The sequence below is a fragment of the Typopeltis vanoorti genome, chromosome 3 (genome assembly GCF_054136105.1).
Source record: "Typopeltis vanoorti isolate ZY-2024b chromosome 3, IOZ_Tvanoo_1.0, whole genome shotgun sequence".
Taxonomy (NCBI): domain Eukaryota; kingdom Metazoa; phylum Arthropoda; class Arachnida; order Uropygi; family Thelyphonidae; genus Typopeltis; species Typopeltis vanoorti.
In genome coordinates, this window is record NC_143551.1 from 58,446,598 (window position 1) to 58,472,060 (window position 25,463).

At 34.3% G+C, this 25,463-nt stretch overlaps 1 protein-coding gene across 2 annotated transcripts in view; it reads right to left on the bottom strand.

Moving 5' to 3' along the window:
* The window catches only part of LOC150108178 (TNF receptor-associated factor 3-like), a 396,437-nt gene that overhangs the window by 21,011 nt on the left and 349,963 nt on the right, over positions 1 to 25,463 (bottom strand). For both annotated transcript variants that reach the window (XM_090415633.1, XM_090415632.1), the window contains one exon: positions 17,749 to 17,943. In XM_090415633.1, the coding sequence (XP_090271759.1) occupies positions 17,749 to 17,943 (195 nt within the window). The remainder of the gene's footprint in view (positions 1 to 17,748; positions 17,944 to 25,463) is intronic.

Sequence of the window (25,463 nt, forward strand, 5' to 3'; positions counted from 1 at the left end):
GAATATTCTAAATTACTTTCCTATGTGTGAACAGTTGAACAATAAGAATCAAAGTTTTACCTTTTCTCAATATTGTCCAAACTAGAAAAGATAAAAGAACCATTTCATAGGCAATTTAAAGATTTTAAGGAGCCAGAAGAAGTTTTTTCACTTTTTACAGATCCTTTTACCTTTAATTTCGAAAAAGCTCCTCTTTGTATTCAAATCGAACTTACTGATTTCCAAATTTTTTTTTTTTTTTTTTTTTTTTTTAAATGTTGGGCCCATATACAGGAGGTTGGTTATTCAACCTATAGTACGTTAGTACCGTATATAGGTGGTGGGTTGTGAAAGGAGAAACTTGTTTACATTTGTTTTGAATGCCTGTATGTTGCATTCTTTGGGAAATACGTCTGGGGGGAAGACTGTTCCACAGTACTGCAGTAGCAGGGATGAATCAGGAGGAAAAGAAACTTGTTCTGCGGATTTCGAGAGGTGTACTGTGAAAGGATGTTGGGTGGCAGCTGAATGTGTTCCAATGGGCTTAGTACAGGGTGGGGGAATTATTGATGCTGTTTCAGATGAACATTTCCCATGGAAATATTTATAGAATATACAGATCACAGAAACCAAACATCTTTGTGAAAGTGTGTGTGGGGGGGGTGAGTTGGTGAGGGATGGGTCATTTAATAGTCTAGTTGCTTTCCTCTGTATTGAGTCAAGCATTTTGAGGGAGTTTTTTGGAACCCCACTCCAGATGTGAGAACAGTATTCAAGAGCTGGGCAGTTTTGTGACTTGTATAGTGTTAACAGCTGTTTAGGGGTGAAGTAACGTTTTGAGCGAAAGAGAAAACCTAGTTTTTTGGAAGCTGAGGATGCAATGGTTGTGATGTGTTTATGCCAGGAGAGACTTGATGTCAAGGTAATTCTGAGAAGAGAAATTTCATCTTGTCTGAGAATTTGAGTGTTATCGAAAACAATGCTGGGGGAAAAGGTTCTTTTTTGTCAGAAATAAGACAGAACTGGGTTTTACTAGAGTTGAAGTTGATGAGGTTATCTGAGCCGCATTGGCAGACGGCTTGGAGGTTGGAATTAAGGGCAGTGGTGGTTGATGTTCTATGGGTTGAGGTGAGTTGTGTAGAGTAGGGTTTGTCAAATGAATGGGAGGAATGTAATGTGCCGTCATCTGCAAAACTGTGCATTGGGTTAGAGGTCAACTGAAGTAGGTCATTGATATATAGAAGGAAGAGGGTCAGTGAGAGAACTGAACCTTGTGGGACCCCAGCATTAGTTGAATATAGGCCAGTGGAGTAAGAGAGTGTGTACAGTTGACATTGGATAGGAGTCAGTTCCGATGCACAGACCTTCAGGATAACTGGAGGAATGCCGTCAGGGCCAGGAGACTTTTTTGTGTCTAATTTAGACAACAGGTTTGTGATGTCTTTTTTTTTGGCAAAAGGATGCAGGGGCATTGTATGTTGGGCAGTTGGAAGGACTGGAGGGCATTTGCCATTATCAGTTATGTGTGCATTGGAGGCAAAGTGTGATGCCAGAAGATTAGCTTTTTCTATGGGTGATGTTGCAATTGAGCCATGTGGGTGTGATAGAGGTGGGAATAGTGTAGGGCAAAAGTTACGGCCAATTGCCTTGGCAAGCGACCAAAAGACACGACTGCCGTTTGGACAGGCTGCAAACTTCCTGCTTTTGGCCCGTTCAAACTCTGTTTTGGAAGTATTGATAATTTTCTTGCATTTGTTTCGGGCTTCGGTATAGGCATTGAATGAGGATGGGTTCTTGATTTGAGCCAGCTGTGGTATGCCTGATTTTTGATTTGTACAGCCTTTGCACATTTTTTGGAGAACCAGGTTTAGTTAGGGGATGGCAGGTCTGAGTAGTGTGGGGAATATATGTTTTCATGCTAGTGAGGATCACTTTGGTGATGCATTCTGTGCATATGTTTGGAAGACTGGAAACAATAGTCTAACCATGGGAATGAAGCATAGTAGGCTTGGAGACTGTCCCATTTGACACTGTTATAATGCCAAACTACTCTTGTGTGGGAGTGACTGTGGAAGCGTTGTTGCATAGGGAAAGAGATGAGCTGTGGTCAGAATTGTCCAGGGGGGGCTCACTGCATATTTGGAGGGGTCATTAGTAAGGAAGACAGCTAGGGTATTTGGGGAGTGGTTTGGGTTATCTGGTATTCTGGTCAGTTTTTGAACAATTTGTGTGAGGTCATTGGTGACTACAAATGATTTTGCAAATGACTGCAAAAAAATGATTCCATTCTTAAAGCAAAATACCAAGGAGTTGGTGTACCAAAAATATACAGTTATTTAGGTCAAAAATATCCGGAAATGAAAACGTTTGCAGCAAATATTCTATATTATTTTGGTAACACACCTATTTATGTGAATGATTATTCTCATGTATGAAAGGTAACAAAACAGCCCACAGATCAAGATTAACCAACGACGTCAACCTTTCTGCCATAATGAAGGTCGTATGCTCACAATCTTTGATTCCAAATTTTGGCAGGCTGGTTAATAATAAACGTCAAGTGTCGAGAAAAAAAATAAAATACTGAAATTAAATTACTATAATTATATTATGCAAGTATATATATATATATTTTCTTTTTTTTAACCCGAAAATATTATCATTTTTCTCTAAAATATTTTCAGTAATATTTAAAAAATTCCCCCAAATTCCCCAATATAATAAATATTTGATTTATTCAAATAAAATTTAATTTTGGTTTAATTTGGATTAAATGCTATCAATTGTAAATATTAATATAATAAAAACATTCTTTATATTATTTTTTTTTTTGAGTTGTCATAATCATTATACTATTATTTTATGTCTTGTAATGACTTAGAATAAATAAAATTTTATTATTAATTTTCCAATTTATTTATACTCATTTTTTCACTTCCCTTCGATTCTAATTAGTGCAGGTTTTTTTTAGTCGAAAATTTTTTGCTTCCCTTGAAATACAGTTTTATAGCAAATGGTGCATGATCCAATTGAGTTTGACACTCCTGTCCTAGACTATAGGAAATTTCCAAACTTGGAAATTTCTTAGACAGCAGGATGTAGTCCAGCATTAAAATTATGTAATGTTATGTCTGATGATTTCATGTTAGGTATTTGTATTTTTTTTTCTTTTTTAAAAGAATTTCACAATACGTAATATTCTCTGCTGGATTTAAAAAGTATGTCAAATTAATGTCTTGACTATCCCAAAATATACTTCCTAAGAGCTTTACACCTGACTCAGAAATCCTTAGTTTTGTTTTGAGTGAGAGAGAGATGATTTTTTGTTTTCCTTCTTGATTTGAATTCTAACTCACAGAAATAGACCACAAGTAATAGCATCTTAAAAATTAAGAGGGTTGTTTGCAGTTGGTTTTTAAAAGATTCAAATCTTGTAACATAAATAAATCTTTCATTTCTCTCATAAGTAGCCATTATACTTGATTTCAGCAAATATTCTGGTATTGTGGCCTTTCTATCATCATTTGGACATGCATATATATATATGTATATATGTATGCACACACACACACACACATACACTTAGAACACCCAAGCCTTTAAAGTATGTAGTCTAGTATTAGTATTATGTAAGGTTATGCTTGATCATTAGATATTTGTCTCTTAAGTTTTTTTTTTTTCTTCTTTTCTCGACAATACTTATTTTCCTTTCTATCACTGCATACCTACTTAAATGTTAAAGAGGGTGTTAGGAGAATAAGAATATAACTTGTCTTATTTTTTATTACATTTGGCAGTGAAACAAATGATATCAGTCTTAATAAATTCTATATTATTATTATTATGTAACACCTCCAGGGAGTCCAAAGACTCATCGAGGGAGGGCACCTTCTCTACAACTCTTCACCAACTACAACGAACTACACCCACACCAACACCATCTACCACCCATCACCATCACTATTTCCACAGACAATCACAAATATCCATGCCCATGGCAGGATTCGAACCAGCAGCCTTTAGGCTGGAGAGCAGATATGCTAACCACTTGGCCAACAAAAATATATTTTTTTTTTGTTTCTTTAATGGTATCTCTGATTTTTATAAAAATGGTGATGACTTGCAAGTTATGCAGAATAACTTGTTTGAGAATATTTAACTGTTTATTTCAAACTTAATGCGGATGGGTGAGAGATAAATAGTGACACCTGTTGTAATAAGTTGAAATTACTTCATATTTCAGAAACAGCAGTAAGGCTTTAACCCTGTAGAGGTCGCGGCTGATCTGACCGATACAAACAAATTGTTTTAATATAAATATTCTTACACATATCCAGTGTATAGCTTGGAGGTCATGACTAGCTGCACATTCGTATATTACGAGTGATATTCCACACTGTTTATGCCGTCAGTTTGGTTTAACATATGTTATGTAAAAGTATGTGATATTTGGTAGTAAGCAGTATCTGAGTGATACTGCGAACTCCGGTCTCAGTATAGTATTGGCTTAGTTGTTTTTTTTTTATTTACTGTTGAAAATGGCTGGAAAAATATATTGATTGGATAATCCATCAGATGAAGAGATTCAGCGAATGTTACTCGAGTCTGATGATGAGAATAACAGAGTCGAATGCGAAAATGAAAGTAATTTAGAAGATGATGATTATGTGAAAGTTCGTTCAGAAGATTCGGATACCAAACAAGATATTTCTAGTGAAGAAAGAGAAGATGAATTGTCCATGAATGAAGAGTATTTTCTTGGAAAGGATAAAGAATCAAAATGGAGGAAAAATCCAATAAGAAGACAAATTAGAAGACAGCTGCAAAATATTTTGTGTCAACTTCCGTTAGTTTAGCCAAACGCAAAAAATGCCAAGACAGAACTTGAAACTTGGAATTGTTTTATGACAGATGATATTTTAGATCTAATCTTTTTATATACAAATAAATTACATTGATTCTATTTCGAACCAGTATTCAAGAGAAAGAGATGCTAAACGAATAGACAAAACAGAATTGAAAGCATTTTTAGGCCTCTTATATCTAGCTGGTTTACATCGCAATAATCGGCTAAATTTACAGGATTTATGGGCTACAGATGGTAGTGGGATTGAACATTTTAGACTTACAATGTCTTTACAGAGATTTAGACTTATTCACAATTGTATCCCGCTTAGAATGCCTGAAATCTGACAAATTAGCAGCTGTAAGAGACATTTTCTCATCATTTGTAGAAAATTGTAAATTATGCTACTCTATGGGACAGAATGTAACAATAGACTAAATGTTACCAGGATTTAGAGGCAAATGTGGTTTTTTTTAGAGATAATATATTCCATCAAAGCCCAGTAAATATGGAATAAAAATTTTTGCTATGGTCAATATGAAAGTATTTTACACAGGGAATCTTGAAATATATGCAGGTAAGCAGCCCAAAGGACCTTACTTGATTAGTAATAAACTAGTAGACATAATCAAGAGAGTTGCAGAACCCATTTACTCTTCGGAGCATAATATTATTATTATTGTTTATTATTCACATCACATATACAATTTATACATATTATACTATTCAACTATGAATCTATGGGAAACGACCCTGGAATGGAAAAGGTAAAACGAAAATGGAAACGCCAAAATATAATACATATAGCAAACTGGAATGTAAGAGGAATAGCATATAAAGAAATAGAATTAGACCAGTTATTAAATGAAAGAAATTTTAAAATAGCAGTAATCACTGAAACAAAAAAGAAATTAAAAGGAACTATGAGAACTGAAAATTTTAATGTGATATACAGTGGAGTCGACAGACCAAAGAGCACAAGCAGGAGTCATGATTTGGATTCATAACTCCCTTTCAAAACAGTTAAAACATTATAAATTATGGAATGAAAGAATAATAGAAGCTAGAATAAAAATAGATAGAGGCTATTTAACAATAATTGGTTTATATGCCCCAGAAGAAGGAAGAGAACAGGATAATATTGATTTTTATAATCAGCTATGAAACATATATAATAAAATAAATAAAAATGATTACATAATTTTAGCAGGAGACTTAAATGCAAGAATTGGAAACATGAAAATTAATAATAATATAGGAATACATGGAGAACGCACTCTAAACAGAAATGGTAAAAAATTGATTGACTTTGTAGTTTATAATAACCTAAAAATAATGAATTCCTTCTATAAACATAAAGACATACATAAATATACTTGGGCAGCAAGAGGATGGAAATCAATATTAGATTACTTCATATTAAATGAAAAGACATCAAAATTTTCACTAGATGTTAGAGTTCACAGAGGATATGAAATAAGCAGTGACCACTTCCTTGTTAAAATAAAATTAAGATTACCACCTAAATGGCTACAAGTAACAAGAACAGAAAGAAAATTGAAACAGTTGTTTATAAAACTAGACTATTGAATGACACAAATGTACAATGGCTATATGAACAAAGAATTAACCAATATCTAGATAAAATAAAACAAAATGAAGAAATAGAAATAGAATGGCTTAATATAAAAACGATAATAAATGCAGCAGCAAATGAACGCTTAGGAAAGACCAAAAAATTCAATAAAAGAAAAAAACTGAAGATCTGGGATGATACAATCAAAGAAATAATCAAAAAGAAAAAAGAAGCCTATCACAAATGGTTAAGCAGTAAAAGATTAGAAGATGAAATAGAATATAAAAGAATAAGAGCCATAGCTAAAAGAGAAGTCAGAAAAAGACATAGAGAATCATGGAATAAATTTGTTTCTAATTTAGAACATGATTTATATAAAATAAGACCCAATGTATATAAGATTTTGGAACACTTTAAATGCAGATACCAAAGAAAACATAAAATTAAACACTGAATTGAAATTAGAAGAATTTCTAAATTACTACACAGAACTGTGGACAGACAAATATTTTAAAAAAGACAACTGGCAAACAATTAACGAAAATGAAAAGGAAATAACTGAAGAATTAGAAATCAGCCTGAAAGAAACAAGAAACGGAAAATCACTTGGAGAAGATAAGCTAGGTTCAGAACTATATAAATACGCAGGAACAAGATTCAAAGAAAGACTCTTATTATTTTTAAATAAAATTTACTCAACTGGTATCCCCCCCCCAATAGAATGGAAAAAAGCAATTGTGATTCCTATCTTTAAGAAAGGTAATAGAAATGACCCTAAAAACTATAGAGGTATCAGTATACTAAATTCCTGATACAAAATATATAGCAGAATCTTAAATAACAAACTGATGAAATATTCCGAAAACTTTATTCTAGAAGTACAGAATGGATTTAGAAAAGGACGATCATTTATAGACCCAGCTTTTTGCCTAAAATTAATAATAGAGAAAAGAAGAGAATATAATTTAGAAACACATATTGCATTTATTGACTTTGAAAAAGCTTTTGATAAAGTTAAAAGAAACATATTATTTAACATATTAAAAGAAAGACAAATACCAAATAATATCCTAAAAGCTATCACCAGTATATATGAAAATAATCAAATACAAATAATATTAAATCACGAGCTATCATATACAAGAGAGATAAACCAAGGGGTCCAACAGGGATGTCCCCTCTCAGCAACTCTTTTTAATATCTACTTAAATGAAATAATAATAAAATGGAGTAAAAATTTACATCAAGGAATTAAACTTTCACCTACAGTTAATTTAAACACTCTCCTTTTGCCGACGACCAAATAATAATTACAAATTCTGAAGATAACTTACAGAAAGCTATTTTAAATCTAAATGAGATATCCAAAGATTATGGTATGATAATATCAACAGAAAAATCAAAAACTATGGCCTTTAAAGGACAAGATCCAGCAAGAACTAAAATAGTAATAGATAACAAGATCTTAGAACAGGTGAATTCATTTAACTACCTAGGATGTATGATCACATATGAAAATGAAAAAGATATAAACATAAAAATTGCAAAATATTTAAAAATAACAGGTGTGATTAACTCTATATTTAAACCAATCCTAGTTCAAAAACAAACCAGACTAAAAGTATACAATACATTAGCTCTACTGGTCATAATGTATGGAAGCGAAATCTGGACAATAAAACAAAAAGACAAACAAAGATTAACAACAGCAGAAATGAAGTTTATGAGAAAAACTGCAAAGTATACTCTATTTGATCACAAAAGAAACGAAGATATTATGAAAGAATTAAACCAAGAACCAGTAATAGAAAAAATTAAAAAATATAAGCATAAATGGATGGAACACGTTCAAAGAATGAAAACAGAAAGATTACCTAAACAAGCCTTAAAGTACAAGCCATTAGGAAAAAGAAAACCAAGGACATGCTCTTAAACGATTCAACGATGACTTCTAAGGCCGGAACAGGCCACGCTAGGCCTAAATCCTTGATATGTATGATGATGATACTACTCAACTTGTAATATTATGACAATATTTCACAATACAATTCAATGCACAGTACAATGTTACAAAATAAAATTCAAGTATTACTATCGTATTCTGTTGGTACTAACACTTATTATGGCTGTTATTTTATTATGGTTAGTAAAAAGTTTTCTCATATATGCAAGTAGAATATAATGTATTTTGAATGGTTTCAAAGTTATGATAAGTAATTGGTTTAGAGTAATGTAAGTTAGTTAATGTAAATATGTGTAACTAAGGGCCATAGCCATACTGGTTACTAGAAAAGTAATTAGCTTAAAACAGACATTGAGAGTCCAGGGACCGCATCTAAGAGAGCTCCCTTACCAGTTATAAAGTACATGTTGATATGTTAATTCCTAATTGAATGAACCAATTTGTAAATCAATACCTTAATTGGTTATGATATATGAGTTATAATGATCTCTTATACTATATGTTTAAAATAATTGTCAACATTCTTTAATCCCATAAGGTAGTTTCTCAATCTTTTTCTGAATACATATTCTGTGGTTATAGATTTAATTTCATTCGGAAGTTTATTATAGCTGCTCGTCGCAACGTACTCAAAAGATTTATGAAAAATTTCTTTGTTAGCCTTAAGTACTTCCAGCATGTTTCGACTGCAGCGCAATCCATAGTATACATTATATATATACCAAGAAACTTTCAGTGTTTCTTTTTACATATAACAGACAACCATAGAGATATAGTTTCTGAAATGGTAGAATATTATGAATGATATACAGATCATTGGTTGAATGTGCAAAGTCGGTAGTAGTTATGGCTCTAATTATTCTTATTAATGGAAACAGATTATTATAATAGTCTCCTCACCAACAGGTAATGCTATATTGCAGTGAAGAATTTACCCAGGAATAGTATAAACATTTTAAGAATGCTGCATTTACAAATTTTTTAACATAATATATTCTGTTAATTATGAACCTAAACTTATTTGTTAAGAAAGTGGTGTGGGAGTTCCACTTCAAATTGCTATCTATGGAGGCCCAAATACTTGACAGTTTTTGTTTTTTTGATTAAGCTACATTTACAATTTAGAGTATCACTACATTTCCTTTCATGCCATTTTATAGTTATGCTGTGATTAATGTAAAGTACATATATCTCGTTTTGTCGGTATTAACGTTAAATCCGTTGTTGCTAAACCATATACTTAGTTTTAACATATTGCTATTAATCCGATTTTTTAGATTTTCAAGGGTTGTTTTGGCGTATACTAAAGCCGTATCGTCAGCAAAGGATATCATTTTGCCAAAAAGTTTGTATTTACATAGATCATTAACATATATTATGAATAGGATGGGTCCTAGTACTGACCCTTGTGGGACTCCGTATTTTATTATGTTTGTTATGCTTTTAAATATATCATAGCTGGTATATTGTTTTCTATTATTCAGATAGGATCTGAACTAGTCGTTAGTAATTCCCCTAATGCCGTATTTGGACATTTTTAATAGCAATAGATCATGATGAACACAGTAGAACACTTTAGATATATCAAGAAAAACAGCTGCCGTGTGCATTCCTTCATTTATTCCACTATAGACCTTTTTTTATGAAACTCGAGTAGCGCTTTTTCAGTATTGCTTCCGGATCTGAACCCATATTGATTAATAGCATAAAATGATATCGTATTTAAATAGCTATTTAAGCATTTTTTTTATCAGAATTTCAATAACCTTTGAGATTGTGGATAGCATAGATATTGGTCTGTAATTTTTGATTTCATTTCTATTTCCTCCTTTAAATAATGGTACAACTGAAGCAGTCTTTAGGTGTTCTATAAATTAACCATGTTCAAAGGATTTATTAATGATATTAGTAAAGAATTGTAATTTATGCCTAATGATAATGTTTAACTTTTTAACATTTATGTTGTCACATCCCACTTTTTCACTTTTTTTAATCTGATTACTACACTCTTCACTTCATCTTCATTTACTGCATGTAGATACATAGAATTCTTAATTCATGGAAGGTGACTGACATACTTTGCCCTTTCTGCAGGTTCGAAAACACAACTGCCATAGTTGGTAAAGTGGTTGTTCATTTTGTTAAGTATATCAGTGATGTCATTGCCCTCTGGAAATTCTCGCGTTTTCTGTTTTGTGTTACCTATTATCATATTGACCAACCTCCATTCTTTACTTTTATCATTACAACAAGAAAGAAATTTTGATAGCAGAGAATGTTCTTTTGCATGTTTTATTTTTTCCTTTAGATGTTTAATGAAATTTTTATAGTCATATTCAAAATTTAAATTGTACGGATTTTTTTTATGCTTATAGTAGAGCTTCTCTTTTGTCTTTATCATATTTTTTAGTTCATCTGTTATCCAGTGTGTGTGAATAGTATTACAGCTGATAATTGGTTTACTGATATAAATCATATAGTTGACTTGAAAAAGAAGCGACTTTCATATGTAGTTACTGTTTGTAAGAATAAACTACCACCTGAATTTGGTGTTTCCTAAAAACAGGTCCGAAAAATCCAACATATTTGCTTTTCTTGTAGATTGCACACTTGTATCTCATATACCAAAAAAGGGAAAAAACATAATTTTAGTTTCAAGTTTGCACTTTGATAACACCATGAATTTATTCCCAAAAGCCTGAATTAATAGAATATCACAATCAAACTAAGTCAAGAGTTGACAATGTGGACCAAATGATTGGTACATATAATGTAGCCAGGAACACCAGAAGATGGCCTATGGTTATATTCTACACAATTTTGAATACTGCAGGAATAAATGCTCAGACTATTCACATGCTGAACAAAAATGTGAAAATACGGTGCAGAATATTTATTAGAAATCTTGTAATGCAGTTAGTGTCAGAACAAATGAAAAGGCGTTCAGAAATCTCTACAGGTGTGCATAACCCTTTACACCTGAAACTTCATCAATTTCAGACACAATATGAAAAAAATTCTAACGACAACATAGATATGGCTCCCTTGACAAACAGAAAAAGATGCTTTACATGCTATGCATCCAAAACAAGTAGCTTATCAAAATATTTTTGAAAGTGTTGTAAAAAGTATTTATGCCTTGAGCATAGCAATATTGTGTGCTATGACTGTTATGTAAATCCAACTGTTGAAGATTCTGATTAATTGATATTAAATGCATTTGTTTAGTTTTATTTTCTTTCATTATCCATCTTTGCATTATTTTGTAACAAAAATTTTTATTCTTTATATTTCTTTGTTCAATAATTTCTAGATTGTAACTGAAAATAAATAAACCATCATGTATTATATTTGCAGTGTTTTTTTTTTTAAGTTTTATTGCATTTCAGCATATACTGGTAATGAATGTATCTCTCGGATACATGCGGCCTAAGCTACAATTTTTTCAACTGCGAACTCTGCACGGTTAAGAGTATCTTCACGGACTAACTTTTGGCTGGGACAGTCTAAGAAAGAATTCACTCGTTAAATTACTTACATAAGATACTATCTCCTGGTTGAAAATAATACTTCTCTATTACATTCATTGGAGGCTGCTATGGTCAAATACCTTGATATGTTGATGAGATGATGTTTTAAAATGAAAAAAAAAAAAAAAGAAGCATGTAAATTATGTAAAAAAAAATGAGGTAGTATATTTTGAATGCATTTAGAATGTGGCTCAAAATTCACTCATCACTTGTCTCTGATAACTTCCCTGTGGTGAGTGGATTTCTAGAGCCCTGATTTAAGATATGAATTATTTCATCTATGAAATCAAAATTTCAGTGGAAGTCCTACCCATGAAAATTTGGAAATTTTATAATATATCTGCAGAACAGGTAGGCCAAGAGTTAGATGAGCCCTACTCTGATTACTTCGAAAAATTGCTAAATGAAACTAAATGAAACAAGCAGTGATAGCACAATGGTAAAAAACACTCAACAGGCATCCAATCAGGAATACATGTCCATACTTGAAGTAGAAAAAGCCATCAAAGGCTTGAAATGTGGAAAGGCAGCAGGAGTAGATGATATTCGACCAGAAATGCTGAAGTATAGTGGTATAAAAGTCTTACAGTGACTGCACTGCATAGTATAGAAGGCTTGGACAGAGGGACAAATTCCCAATGATTGGAGTAGAGCTCTCATAGTACCCATATATAAAAAGGGAAATAAAACTGAATGTCAGAATTACAGAGGTATTTCCCTACTGAGTGTTCCTGGTAAGATTTATGCAAGTATACTTGAGAAACGGTTGAGACAAATTGTGGAAGAAAAGCTGGGTGAAGAACAAGCTGGATTCAGGCCAAATAGAGGCTGTCAGGATCAGATCTTCACTTTACGACAAATAGTGGAGAAATCATGGGAATATAACAAAGATCTGTATTTAAGTTTTGTCAATCTGGAAAAGGCATATGACAAGGTGCCAAGACAGAAGCTATTAAATATGCTGCAGTTATATGGTGTCAATGGGGCATTATATCAAGCAATACTTAGTCTTTATTTGAGTTGTAAGTCAGGAATTAGAATTGAAGGAAGTACAGGAAGATGGTTTAATGTTAAATCTGGTGTGAGACAAGGATGCACATTATCCCCTCTGTTATTCATTATATCTATGGATCACATTATGAAGGAAAGTGGTATTAAACCTGATATCAAAATTGGAGATGTTAATGTCAGCTCTTTGATTTATGCGGATGATGTTATACTTCTAAATAAATCCGCTACAAGTCTGCAAGATTCTCTGACTAAATTCAATTGCTGTTGTAATAGATATGGTATGAAGGTCAGCAATAAAAAGCCAAAGACAATGAAAATAGGCAGAATCATTGAAAATGTCAACTGTGTTGTGAATGGAGAACCTGTGGAACAAGTAAAACATTTCAGTTACTTAGGCACGATTTTTAGTGAAGATGGTAAATTAAATATGGAAATAGACAACAGAATCAACAAAGCTGGTATGTAGGACGTCAACTGAATAAATTTATATGGAATAAGAGAGAACAAAACACTAAATTAGCTGTATACAAGACAGTGTTCAAACCAGTTTTAACTTATGGATCTGAGAGCTGGGTCAGAAGTAAAACACTTGACCAAAGACTAGAGCCTGCAGATATGAAAGTCCTGAGAAAGATTAGAGGCATGAACAGATGGCATCAATGGCAATATCATATTAAAAACGAGGATATTAGGAAAGAACTTGATATTGTCAGCATTCAGGAATGCGTTAGCAGAGCTAATCTCAGGTGATATGGTCACTTAAACAGAATGGGCGAGGAAAGATTAGCAAAACGAGTGTTCTCTGCCAGGTTGGCAGGAAAATGACCCAGAGGAAGACCAAGATATAGGTGGATTGATATGGTACAAAGCCCCTTAGATGATAGAAATATAAGATCTGATAATGTTGGAGTCTTGACAAGTAACAGATTGATTTGGAGGAAAATTGTAGATAGGAAGTTAGTAATGATATAAATTTTTCATGTAGTACTATTATATCCTATAAACCCCTTGAGGGTACATGGCAGGAATTTGATGATGATGAGGTTTCAAACACTAAAACAACAAAAAAGCAACAGACAATTCGGACGCCATACTCAGAGGAACAGCCAATTACAAAACAATGATACAAGAAGCAGCCAATCACCTACAAGCGAAGTTAGAAACAATGGACCAAGGCCAAGTTATCACATGGCAAATCGATTTACTACCTTAATGATGGAGAACTGTCGCTTTTGAAAAAAGCCTGAACTATGCCATTGAACCAAGGTCAGTTAACAAATTAGATTTTATTTATCACATTGAAAGAGGTCTAAAATTCTTCCCCTCCAATATAGCTGACAAAATACAAATGGAAACATCATACATACTAAACTCCAATAAACAACTAAGTTGCAACCTAATCAGAGCTGAAAAATTGGCCCTTAAATCCTTAAAAAATAATGAGACATCATTATTACTAAAGCTGATAAAGACAATGCTACTGTCATCCTTGATAGTATAGCATAATAGGAAAAAATGAACTAATTGGTATCTGACCACAACATGTACCAAATGGTGAACTACAACTCCCAGAATTTATGGCCTACCAAAAATGCACAACACAAACACACCACTACAACTGATAGCTGAAGGAATCGACGGCCCCAATTAATCACTTAGCCAAGAAAGTAGACCCACATTCAAGGAGTTATAGGTCTTCCCCCCACCCCACATAAAAAATACACAACACTTCATAAACAAAATTAGAAACATCACACTCAATGAAGAAGAAGATTTATGAGTCAGCTTTGACATAACTGTCTTTTTCATTAATGTCCTGATCAACAATACTACTCTTCTCTTACAGAACATATTTCCACCCAATACTACAGCCCTCTTTGCCCACATACTCTGCTCTGGGTATATTTCACATGGCAAAATAATTTTTAACTACAAAAAGAAGGGTACAGTCATGGGCTCACCCCCCCCCCCCTTCGAATAGCTAAGTTTTACATGGAAGACTTTGAGCAACAAGCTCTAGATTCTACCAGCCTGAAGCCCAAAGTCTGGCTCAGATATGTTGATGATATTTTTACCATTTGGCCCCATGGCAGCAAAACATTAAATACTTTCCTAAGCCACCTAAACAAACAACACAAATGTATCCAATTCACCATCAAGATCGAAAATGACAACTCTTCCTTTTCTAGACACATCACACGTCTTCCCTCTGGCTGCCTCTCCTTCACAGTCTACCACAAACTGACACACACACAGGCCAATACATACATAAAAATTCATACCACCATCCAACACAAAAATTAGGGGTCATTAGCACCCTGAAACATAGAGCCCTAACAATTTGCTCTGATGAACAATCTCTGAACCAAGAATTTGAAATTATTAACCAAACATTTGTAAAAAAAATGACTACAATAAAAAAAAACAGTTCACAAGATACTTAAAATATCATTAAAAACAAAACTGCATAAAAATATCATTAAAAACAAAACTGCATAAAAATATCATTAAAAGCAAAAAAAGATGACAAGAATGCCATACTGTACATTAGGGACATTTCAGAAAAAATAGAACACTACTTAAATACAATATCAAGACAACCTTGAAACCCCTGCAAAATTAAGAAATTTACTTAGCTCTTCCAAAGATCCTCCTCTTCCACACCTTACCCACCCAAGGGTTTACAAAATTCAATGTACTTCTAACCTACCTTATATAGGAGAAACAGGATGCACACCATCCTGATAGAAAACATGAACACAAACACCACATTAAATTCCTCCATTATGGTAAAACAGGACTGTCAGACAAGCACTCTAAACATGTCACAGAATTGACTGGAAAGGCACCAAGTTCCTACACTGCACCAAAACCTGGTTTGAAAGAAAATTCAAAGAAGCCTGTAAAATGCTGGAACATCATCCAAATCTGAACAAAAATGGATTAATTATTTCAAGAATTTGGAGGACCTATCTTCAACCCATACAGAACAACTCCAAAAAGAAGAAAATCTTAATACAAGAGGACTTTAAAGATTGTTTTATGTAGTTTTTATTATTATTAATATTATTATTTTGTTCTCCCCCCCCCCCAGAGATCAGATAGAGTAAATGATTAACGAACATTTAGATTCATCTTACTTTGTGTAGTGTAGTGTAGTGTCATGTAGCTTGTATCCTGTACATATGTATGTTTCCCTGATGATGACCTCAATACAGAGGTCAAAACATCGAATGTTACTTTCTTAATGATAAGTAATTATTCTAACAATGTGTTGTATCTCCATAACTTCTTCACTGTGAATAATGTACATAATTATTTTAACTGAATGTTTGATTTCCAGTCAAATTAACTAAAAATGTTAACTTAAGGTGTGATCAAAAAGTATGGTGAATGTTAGAGTTAAGAAAGTTTAAATAGAAATATAAATTAATCTCCTTCAAAGTAGTCTCCTTGGCTTGCCACACACTTGTCCCAATATTCCAGCCACTTTCTGAAACAGTTCTGCAAGTCATCTTTCTTTAGTTCTTTTAGGTGTATTGTCATGGTTGCTTCAGTTTCTTGTAATGATGCAAAACACTTCCTCTTCATCATTGATTTCAACTTTGTAAAGAGCCAGAAGTCACAGGGTGCTAAATCAGGCCAATACAGATGCAGGCACATAGTAATTTTTTTGGTCCAACAAGAACTATCAAATAAGTGGAGACATGTTGCATGAAACATTGTTGTGATGCAGCATGAAACCATTCAACCATTTTTGGTCTTTTTCAATGCACATCATTCCATAAATGTTCCAGTATTCCTTTATTATATTCAGAGTTGAGCATAGTGTAGCATGTCTAGGTATGAGCTCCACCTGCACCATTCTCTTCAGATCAAAATATATAGATTGGTAATATATATAGATTGGTAATATATATATATATATATATATATATATATATATATTTATTCTGGTCTTATATTGGGAATATCATTCCTTGAGAATGATATTCCCAATATAAGTATCAAAACCCAGGTTGTAAACCTTAATAAAAAAAAAATTTACTTATTTATACTCAATCTGACTGGGGAAAATAAGTAATAAATTAATCTACTCATAATTCTGACATCAAGTCAGCTGGCCCACATCTGCTGGCCTGGTTAACTACCGAGTGAATAGTATCTCCACGCTTCACCATTAGGCTATGGGTTGAAATCTCACTCTGGCATGAACATTTGTGAATGTCTTTAAGTAGTATAGGCTAATTATAACTTGGCCTGATGAGATGAGGTTAGCATATCTCCAGTTAATCAACTGTGGATTCAAATTCCACCCTAGGCATGGATATTTTGCAAATGTCTTTAGGTAGTAATGAATTTCATCACCTGACATGAGACCAACATCTGAAGCTTGAACATGTTCCGAACACAAAGTTTTCATGTTATCTAATCCAGTGGTATTAATGTATACTAGTTAACAGTCTTTCCATGGGTAAAATTAATATAGAAGAACAACAACAAAAACAGGTGGTAAGATGATTTGCATACTCTAGATTAAGACCATAACACTGCTTATTAAAAGCCTAAGGTAGCTGAAAAAAAATACCATGTTTAGTTTCTAGAGCAGTATTCCTAGCTCATCTAACCCTTAGCCCATCCACTTATAACCATTAATGGTTGTAAATTTATAAATAAAAAAAAATGTGAAGGAAATTAAGTCATCTTAATGGAAGTTACTGAATATGTGATGCCTAGTGATTTCTCTCTGTTATCTCTGTGAAAACTAAGATGAATTTTAATTCAATTTAGAAAAGTGAAAAATTGACTTAATCCTGATTGAACATTAAAACAAAATATTTACCATTAATTTTATAAATATAGTATCATTATATATATAGGGACTGCTGTTTCCAATTTCACATATTTGAAGGCAGTTATCACAATACTCATTGCGAATATCCAAAGGTTGTTGAAAGTATGACTCATTTTCAGTGTTTGGATCAACTATATGTTCTAATTCAGTTCCCTGAGATTGGTCAAGGATAGCCAGATGAACCTGGAATAGGGAAATCATAATTTAGACAACAAAAATAAATAACAATCAAATCATTTAAATATTAATTAAATTGTGATTATAACTTCACACAGATCAGTAGATTACAATCCCTTATCCTATCCTAATAAGTTATATTCTGACAGTTTCAGTTCCTCATCTTTGAAGCACTTCCTCATCACTGCTGAAACCAAGTATTAAAATTGTGCACACTGCTTCAGTCATAGTCTGATCAAAGCCCGTACAGTGAAACAGTGATCTTATCTCTACTTGTCACTGTCTTCCTCTTCACTGCAGTAATTCAGTGCATCACCTTTAAGATATAGTGAGATACCTGAATTTCAGTTTTTTTTTATCTCCTGTCACCCCTAGATTCTCCTCCAGTACATGCCCACCAATACCATATAAAGCATTCCACAGTGCTGAACTTTTCACTTTACAAAAGCAAACTGTAATTCCACTCACCTATCCACAATGCCAGCCATTCTGGAATTTTTTCAAGAGCCATAACCAGGGCTCATGTATATTTTGTCAGCTAGCAAGTAACTGCAGACTGGAAAAAGCAGGATATTTTTTACTTAAATATAAAGAGCCAATAGGCTTCATTTCGGCGATATAAACATTACTAAAATTAAGGGGATATTAAATCCACATTGTTTTAAAACCGAATAAGAAACTCAAAGATTGGAATCAGAGAGTTTCATGCTGATTATAATGCCAAAATGAAGCCTATTGGCTCTTTATTTTAAGTAACTTAATGGTTGCACCTTTTTGACAACTCGTATAGCAGAGTATATAAGTTCTTTTCGCTATAGCCTTTGGTATCTATTTGGTCTAGCTACTCACTGATGAAGCTTCAAAAAAGGCTGAAACCGGTCTGGGTAGTGACCTCCCACCATAATGTAATAACAGCATACATTTACCTAGAAAATGTGTTTTTACATTATGGAAAATACCAAGAATAGCGATCAGAACTTTACCACCTTTGCTGCAAGTTGCCCGAGATTGTACTACGGACTAGGACTACTTGCATTAGCTCACGCTAGTAATCGCTGATTCTTTCATAGTTTACTATATTCGGCAGGAAACTCTCTGATTCCAATCTTTGAGATTCTTATTCGGTTTTAAAACAATGTGGATTTAATATCCCCTTAATTTTAGTAATGTTTATATCGCCAAAATGAAGCCTATTGGCTCTTTATATTTAAGTAACTTAATGGTTGCACCTTTTTGACAACTTGTATAGCAGAGTATATAAGTTCTTTTCGCTATAGCCTTTGGTATCTATTTGGTCTAGCTACTCACTGATGAAGCTTCAAAAAAGGCTGAAACCGGTCCGGGTAGTGACCTCCCACCATAATGTAATAACAGCATACATTTACCTAGAAAATGTGTTTTTACATTATGGAAAATACCAAGAATAGCGATCAGAACTTTACCACCTTTGCTGCAAGTTGCCCGAGATTGTACTACGTACTAGGACTACTTGCATTAGCTCACGCTAGTAATCGCTGATTCTTTCAGAGTTTACTATATTCGGCATGAAACTCTCTGATTCCAATCTTTGAGTTTCTTATTCGATTTTAAAACAATGTGGGATTTAATATCCCCTTAATTTTAGTAAGATATTTTTTGTTTAATGAAAAATAACTTTCTAAATTTTTTTCAACTTTAAGAAAACAAAGAAGAATATGCACAATATAAAGAGCTATTCTAGTAACAAAAATTAATATAAATTATATTCTCCAAAAAATCAATGTTGTTTATACTGTTCTTTCTGTTTTTATTATTTATTGATTTCTGCTTCTTGAAATGGTTCATATCCAAAAGAAATATTCTGCAAACAATGATAAAACACCACTAATCATTTTATGGAATGCCTATTCACTTATTAGGATATATATCATTAAAATGGGGGTGGACCCTTATTCTCTCCCATCTGGTCACATACTGGAAAATTTCTTTGGCATCTACTGTATAAAACCAATTTAGTAAGATATATTTCTATTATATACCCTCTTTTCTGCCTATTAAATAACTTTGTAAACCACAACCTTCAATCTATCTTCCCAGGAAATACTCCACAAACAATTAATCACTTTGGACATTCATTTCTGAATCCTCTCCACCATTTCAGCATCATCAAGCAAATCTGTGCACAATAAGCAGAAGTGTAAGTATGACAGCCTTATAAAGAGGTATCGAGCTTCCTTACCCTAAATTGTCAGTAAGTTTGTTAGCACCCAAGTGATCTTTTGAGGTGGTCCCCCTCCCATTTTTAATAATATCCTTTGAACTTCAACTGTTTGTCCACGATTTTACCTCTAAATCCCTAGCTTCAATTTCTTGCAGCCAGTTTCATCAATATAATGCACAGTTAGTAACTTTTTTCATTTCAAAGAAATGAAATGATAAATAAAATAATACACAGCCCTATGGCACATCACTAGTTACTTCCAACAACATCAACTTTACCATATATTACTAATTCTGGTGGTAAGGCTAGTGGTAAGGTGGGATTGTCTTGAAGACAACAGACATAAAAGAGTTTGTTGGGGGGGAGTGGAGACTCCATGGCTGTCCACTCTATTTGTTTATAAAATTTTTCTTGCCAAATGAAATAGCCCAAGTTCATGGTGAACTCAAACAAGGCTGAGATATTAGGAGGAAATTGTGCTTGGATAAATTATTATTATTATTCAGGCCTCCATGGAGTCAAAAGACTCATCGTGGTAGGTCCTTCCTAAGAACATAAAGTCTGTCAAGACTCATCGAGGGGAGATCCCCCCCTAAGAAACACAAAGTATATCATACCACTCCTTAAACTCATTGACCGTTCTCGCTCTCACCACTCCATCAGGCAATGCATTCCACGGTTCAACCACCCTCCACGCAAAGTAACCACTCCTCACCGTCTTGCTCATTGTTTCCTTTCGTAACTTCCAGGTATGGCCTCTTGTCATCACTCCTTCCCGCCGTTCAACCAAGCGAAAGAACTCCCCAGTGTCAACCACCCCATAACCACCTCTCAACAGCTTAAAAGTCTCAATCATATCACCTCTCCTTCTTCTATCCACCAAACTCTGCAGCCCACATTCCCTCAGCCGATTCTCATAACTATCCTTGTACAGTCCTGAAACCATCTTTGTCATCCGTCTTTGTATCCTTTCCACAGTTAATTTATCCCCTTCAAATCCTGGGGACCAAATCTGAGAACAATAGTCCAAGTGTGGTCTGATCAGAGACTTATACAACGGAATGATAACCCTCTTATCTCTGCAGGTCAGTGTCCTTCTCATTATTGCAGCAATCCTCTGTGTTACCTTCTCCACCTTTGCAATATGTCCCCTAAATTTCAGGTTTCTATCAATCATCAACCCCCAGAGCTCTTGTCTAACCTGCTTCCTCCAGTATAACTCCTCCCATAGGGTATGCAGTGTCCCATTGATGTTTCCCAAACCTCAAGACCTTACATTTTGCTGCATTAAACTGACACCCCAATTAATTTGCCCATCTATCTAGCTTATTCAAATCCTCTTGCAGGGCTACCACATCTGCACTATTACTAATAATCCTTCCCAGCTTGCATCATCTGCAAACAACTGAATATCCCCTTGCAATCCACTCACAATGTAATTGATATAAAGGTTAAACAATATATGTCCTAGTACTGAGCCCTATGGGACCCCACTTGTAACCCTCTGCCTCCTTGAAACTGCTCCACCATACACAACTCTCTGATACCTATCAGACAGCCAATCCTGAATCCAGTTGACCAATCTGACATCAGACCCAACTTAAATATGTGCTGCAACTTAAATATCAGCTTATCATGTGGCACCCTGTCAAATACCTTTGTTAAGTCTAAGAAACTTGCAGTATATGCCTTTCCCTCATCTAATGTTCTTGTAACTTTATTATAAAAGACTAGCATATTGCTAAAACAAGAGCGCCCTTTTACAAATCTATGTTGACTCTCACAGATAACATTACTCTCATCTGCCCAATGTTGTATACGGTCCCTCACTACTTTCTCCAAGATCTTAACAACTAATGATGACACACAGACTGGCCTATAATTAGACACTTCCAGTCTGTTACCACCCCTTATGCAATGGCACTATCTTACCTTCCTTCCATTCCCTGAGCACCTTTGCCGAAGCCAGACTTTCATTGAAAAGCCAGATTAAAGGCACTGTCAGTTCCCTAGCACATACTCTCAAACCTCGTGGTGAAATATCATCCAGTCCCAAAGCTTTACTGACATCCAGAGTACTCATTATCCGAAACACACTCTCCTCCTGTACTTCTAAACCTCAAACCAGCCCTATCCCTCTAGCATTAAAACTGACTCCTCTAGGATGAAATACTCCAATAAAGTGTTCATTGAACAATTCCACTATGTCCTCTGCATCAGTCACTCTATTGCTATTTTTATCCCACAATATCATTTTTCCACAGTCATTTCTCCTCCTACTGGCCACATAGCTAAAAAAATTCCCTAGGATTTTCTTTGGATCTTAGGGCCAATCTCCTCTCATATTCCAGTTTCGCTTTCCTTACCACACTAGTCACTCTTCCGGCCTGTGTCTTATATTCTTCATGCATCCTCTCTTCACCTGTCTCCTTATATCTCTTCTATAGCCTCTTTTTCGCATACAATTCCTGTTTAATATTGTTTGTCATCCACTTTACTCCAAATTGTGTCCTCTTCTTCACTCGTGGTATACAACTTACCATTGCTGCTAACAAATATTCTTTCACAATTTCCCACACACTAATGATATCCCGGCCTTCCAATTCCTCCCTCCATGAAACTTCCTGAAGTTGATGTCTAAGACTATTATAATCACCTGCATTATAATTCCACATAAGTTCCTGTCTCTTTGATACTTCTGCATGTCTATTCATTTTCCAAGTCAAAACCATATGGTCACTCTCTCTAACTGGTGGGAGAGATGTAATCTCAGTTATTATCAACTGTTCTGATGCTATAACCAAATCCAAAACTCTTGAACCTCTTGTTCCCTCTGTTACATGTTGCCTAAGACATTTGTCCCTCAAGAATTCTAGAAATTCCATTCCCCTATTGCTACATGCATCTTCCTCTCTCCAATTTATACTACTGTAGTTAAAATCTCCCATAACAATCATTCTTCTTGCACTTGCCAAACTTAGCTGTCTAAACATCTCCTGGTCGCCATCATAAAGTCTAAAGTATCACTAGAAAGAACACTGGTGAACAGAGGGGAGATATCAAAACTGACCATTATGTCAGGAATAAGAGTGTGAGGTTTTCTATACTGGCCTAAAGTGGGCAGGAATTTTAATTATGTGAAGAGGTGTTGCGAAAGTGCTCACCCAGTGGCAACACTGGCACTTTGGCTAAATATTTAGAGAGTCTGTATGTGGGTGAATCAATGCCATCCACAACTGTGCATAATGGCACATTCAGTTTGTGGATTTTTAGTAGCCGATATATCTGATGAGTAGTCTAGAATTGTATGGCTTAAATTTATTTGTGATTTCCAAAAGCCATGATATGATCTTTGTAAGGAGCCTCTGGCAGGTTTTGATCTGTGTGTTGGTAGGATCACAGTCCAAAGGGTAGTAAGTAGAGCAATCCTTAAGTAGAAAGGAAAGTTTGTATGTGTGTAATCTTGTTGGTTAAAAACTACTGTGACATTTCCCTTACCCACTTTCATAATTATAATTCTTTTGTTGTTCTTCATCTCTAGTATACTTCTAATTCCTTGCAAGGGAGGTTGCTTTTCAGTAGTTTTGCACTTGTAAGGACATTTGCTACATTCAGTCTGATTCTGTTGCCATATGGATAAGAAAGCTGTCTCCAATGCTTCAGTAGCAAAAGAATTTAAAAAAAAATGTGAGCACTTTGTTAAATTTGCAAATCTAATAAAAAAAAAAAAAGATACTTGAAGCCTCAGCAACTGCTGGAAAAAAATGTAATAAACCTATTATCCTTTCTGCTCAAGCCAGAAACTATCAGTGCACTTGGCCACAAACAACTGCACCTAAAAAATACCTACTAAAAATACAGGTTAAAAGAGATCTAAAGCCTTCCTACTCATATAGAAAATGCCACATTAGTTTTTAACCAACAAGATTACACACACAGAAACTTTCCTCTCTACTTAAGGATTGCTCTGCCTACTAGCAAACAACATCAAACTGGATGTTGTTTGCTAGTACAAGTTTGCAGTTGCATTCTATTACCATCCCATATCTGTAGCATTTCAGAAAAACTAACAAAAGTCCTCAAAAGACACGACCCCATAACCACTTACATACCACATAAAAAATTGGCATCCCTTATCTGCTCTCCCAAAGACCAGCAGCAGTCCTTAGACCTGCCAGATGTCTATCAGGTATCATGAGCCGTAACTTGTTGTATTATGCCAAACAGGCAAGAGTCAACATAACAACTTCCAAACACAAACACTACAGCCATCTACCCACCATAAGATATGATGGAAAAAGGCCACCTTACTCCACGGGGGAAAGGGAAATTTAAGTATGAAAGAATTTTCCTATAATCTGCCTCAGCCTTAAGGAAGAACTATCCAAATATGAGCAACTTTGGTTGTATGAAACTATCTGAAATCTGGGAAGCACTTGTGCTTAGAACTCTTCAGCCCAACAGCTAGGAACCCATTTCAACCCACTGGGCAGAGGTGTAGCTTTGGGGGAGGGGTAGGTCTGCCCCGGCGGCACTTTGAACTGCAAATACTTTTCCTCACAATTGCTGTAAGTATTGCTAGTTGCGAGAGGAGTTTTTCTAAATAAAATTGATTAAGAATTACCTACATTACTATGAAATGGACTTCACCAATGTCATCAACAATTTTGTTAACAGAAAAGCAAGAAAAATAACATTTTAGAATGTTGAAATTAAAGTTTTACTTCAAAAATAAACATAGCGTTTTAATTTATTTCCCTATACGCCATTTTTGTAGTATTTTTGGTGTGTATTGAGAGGGACGGCGGTAAACTCAGGGACCACGGCGGACGGCAAAAGCTCTAGCTACACCACTGTCACTGGGGACACTGTTTATGACTGCGGATTTGACTTTGTTGTTCTCCTTCAGTCATACATATCTTATGTAGTGCTTCAATGCACATATCAATTTGTTCATTGTTCCCTAATGTGGCAGCCTGACTGCCAAAATATTGGAAATATTAATTAAAAGTTATTCTAATTAATATAGAGTGTATATCTTTCTTAAGTAATATCATTATGAATGGCCAATTAACTTTTTTAAAAAATGTGAAACAAAAGAGCTTATTATTGTGAGTGGGTTAGATAATTCACAAATTGAAAACCTAACTTTTTCAAGCTTTAAGCAGAGTTGTGGATTCACATCAAGCAATTCAAATCATTTACTATGATTTGAATTGCAATTTACAAACATTACCAAAGTAATGTTTGTAAATTGCAATTTACAAAGGCATTTACAAACATTACCAAAGTGGGATTTGAACATACTGTCCATAGGCTGGAAAGC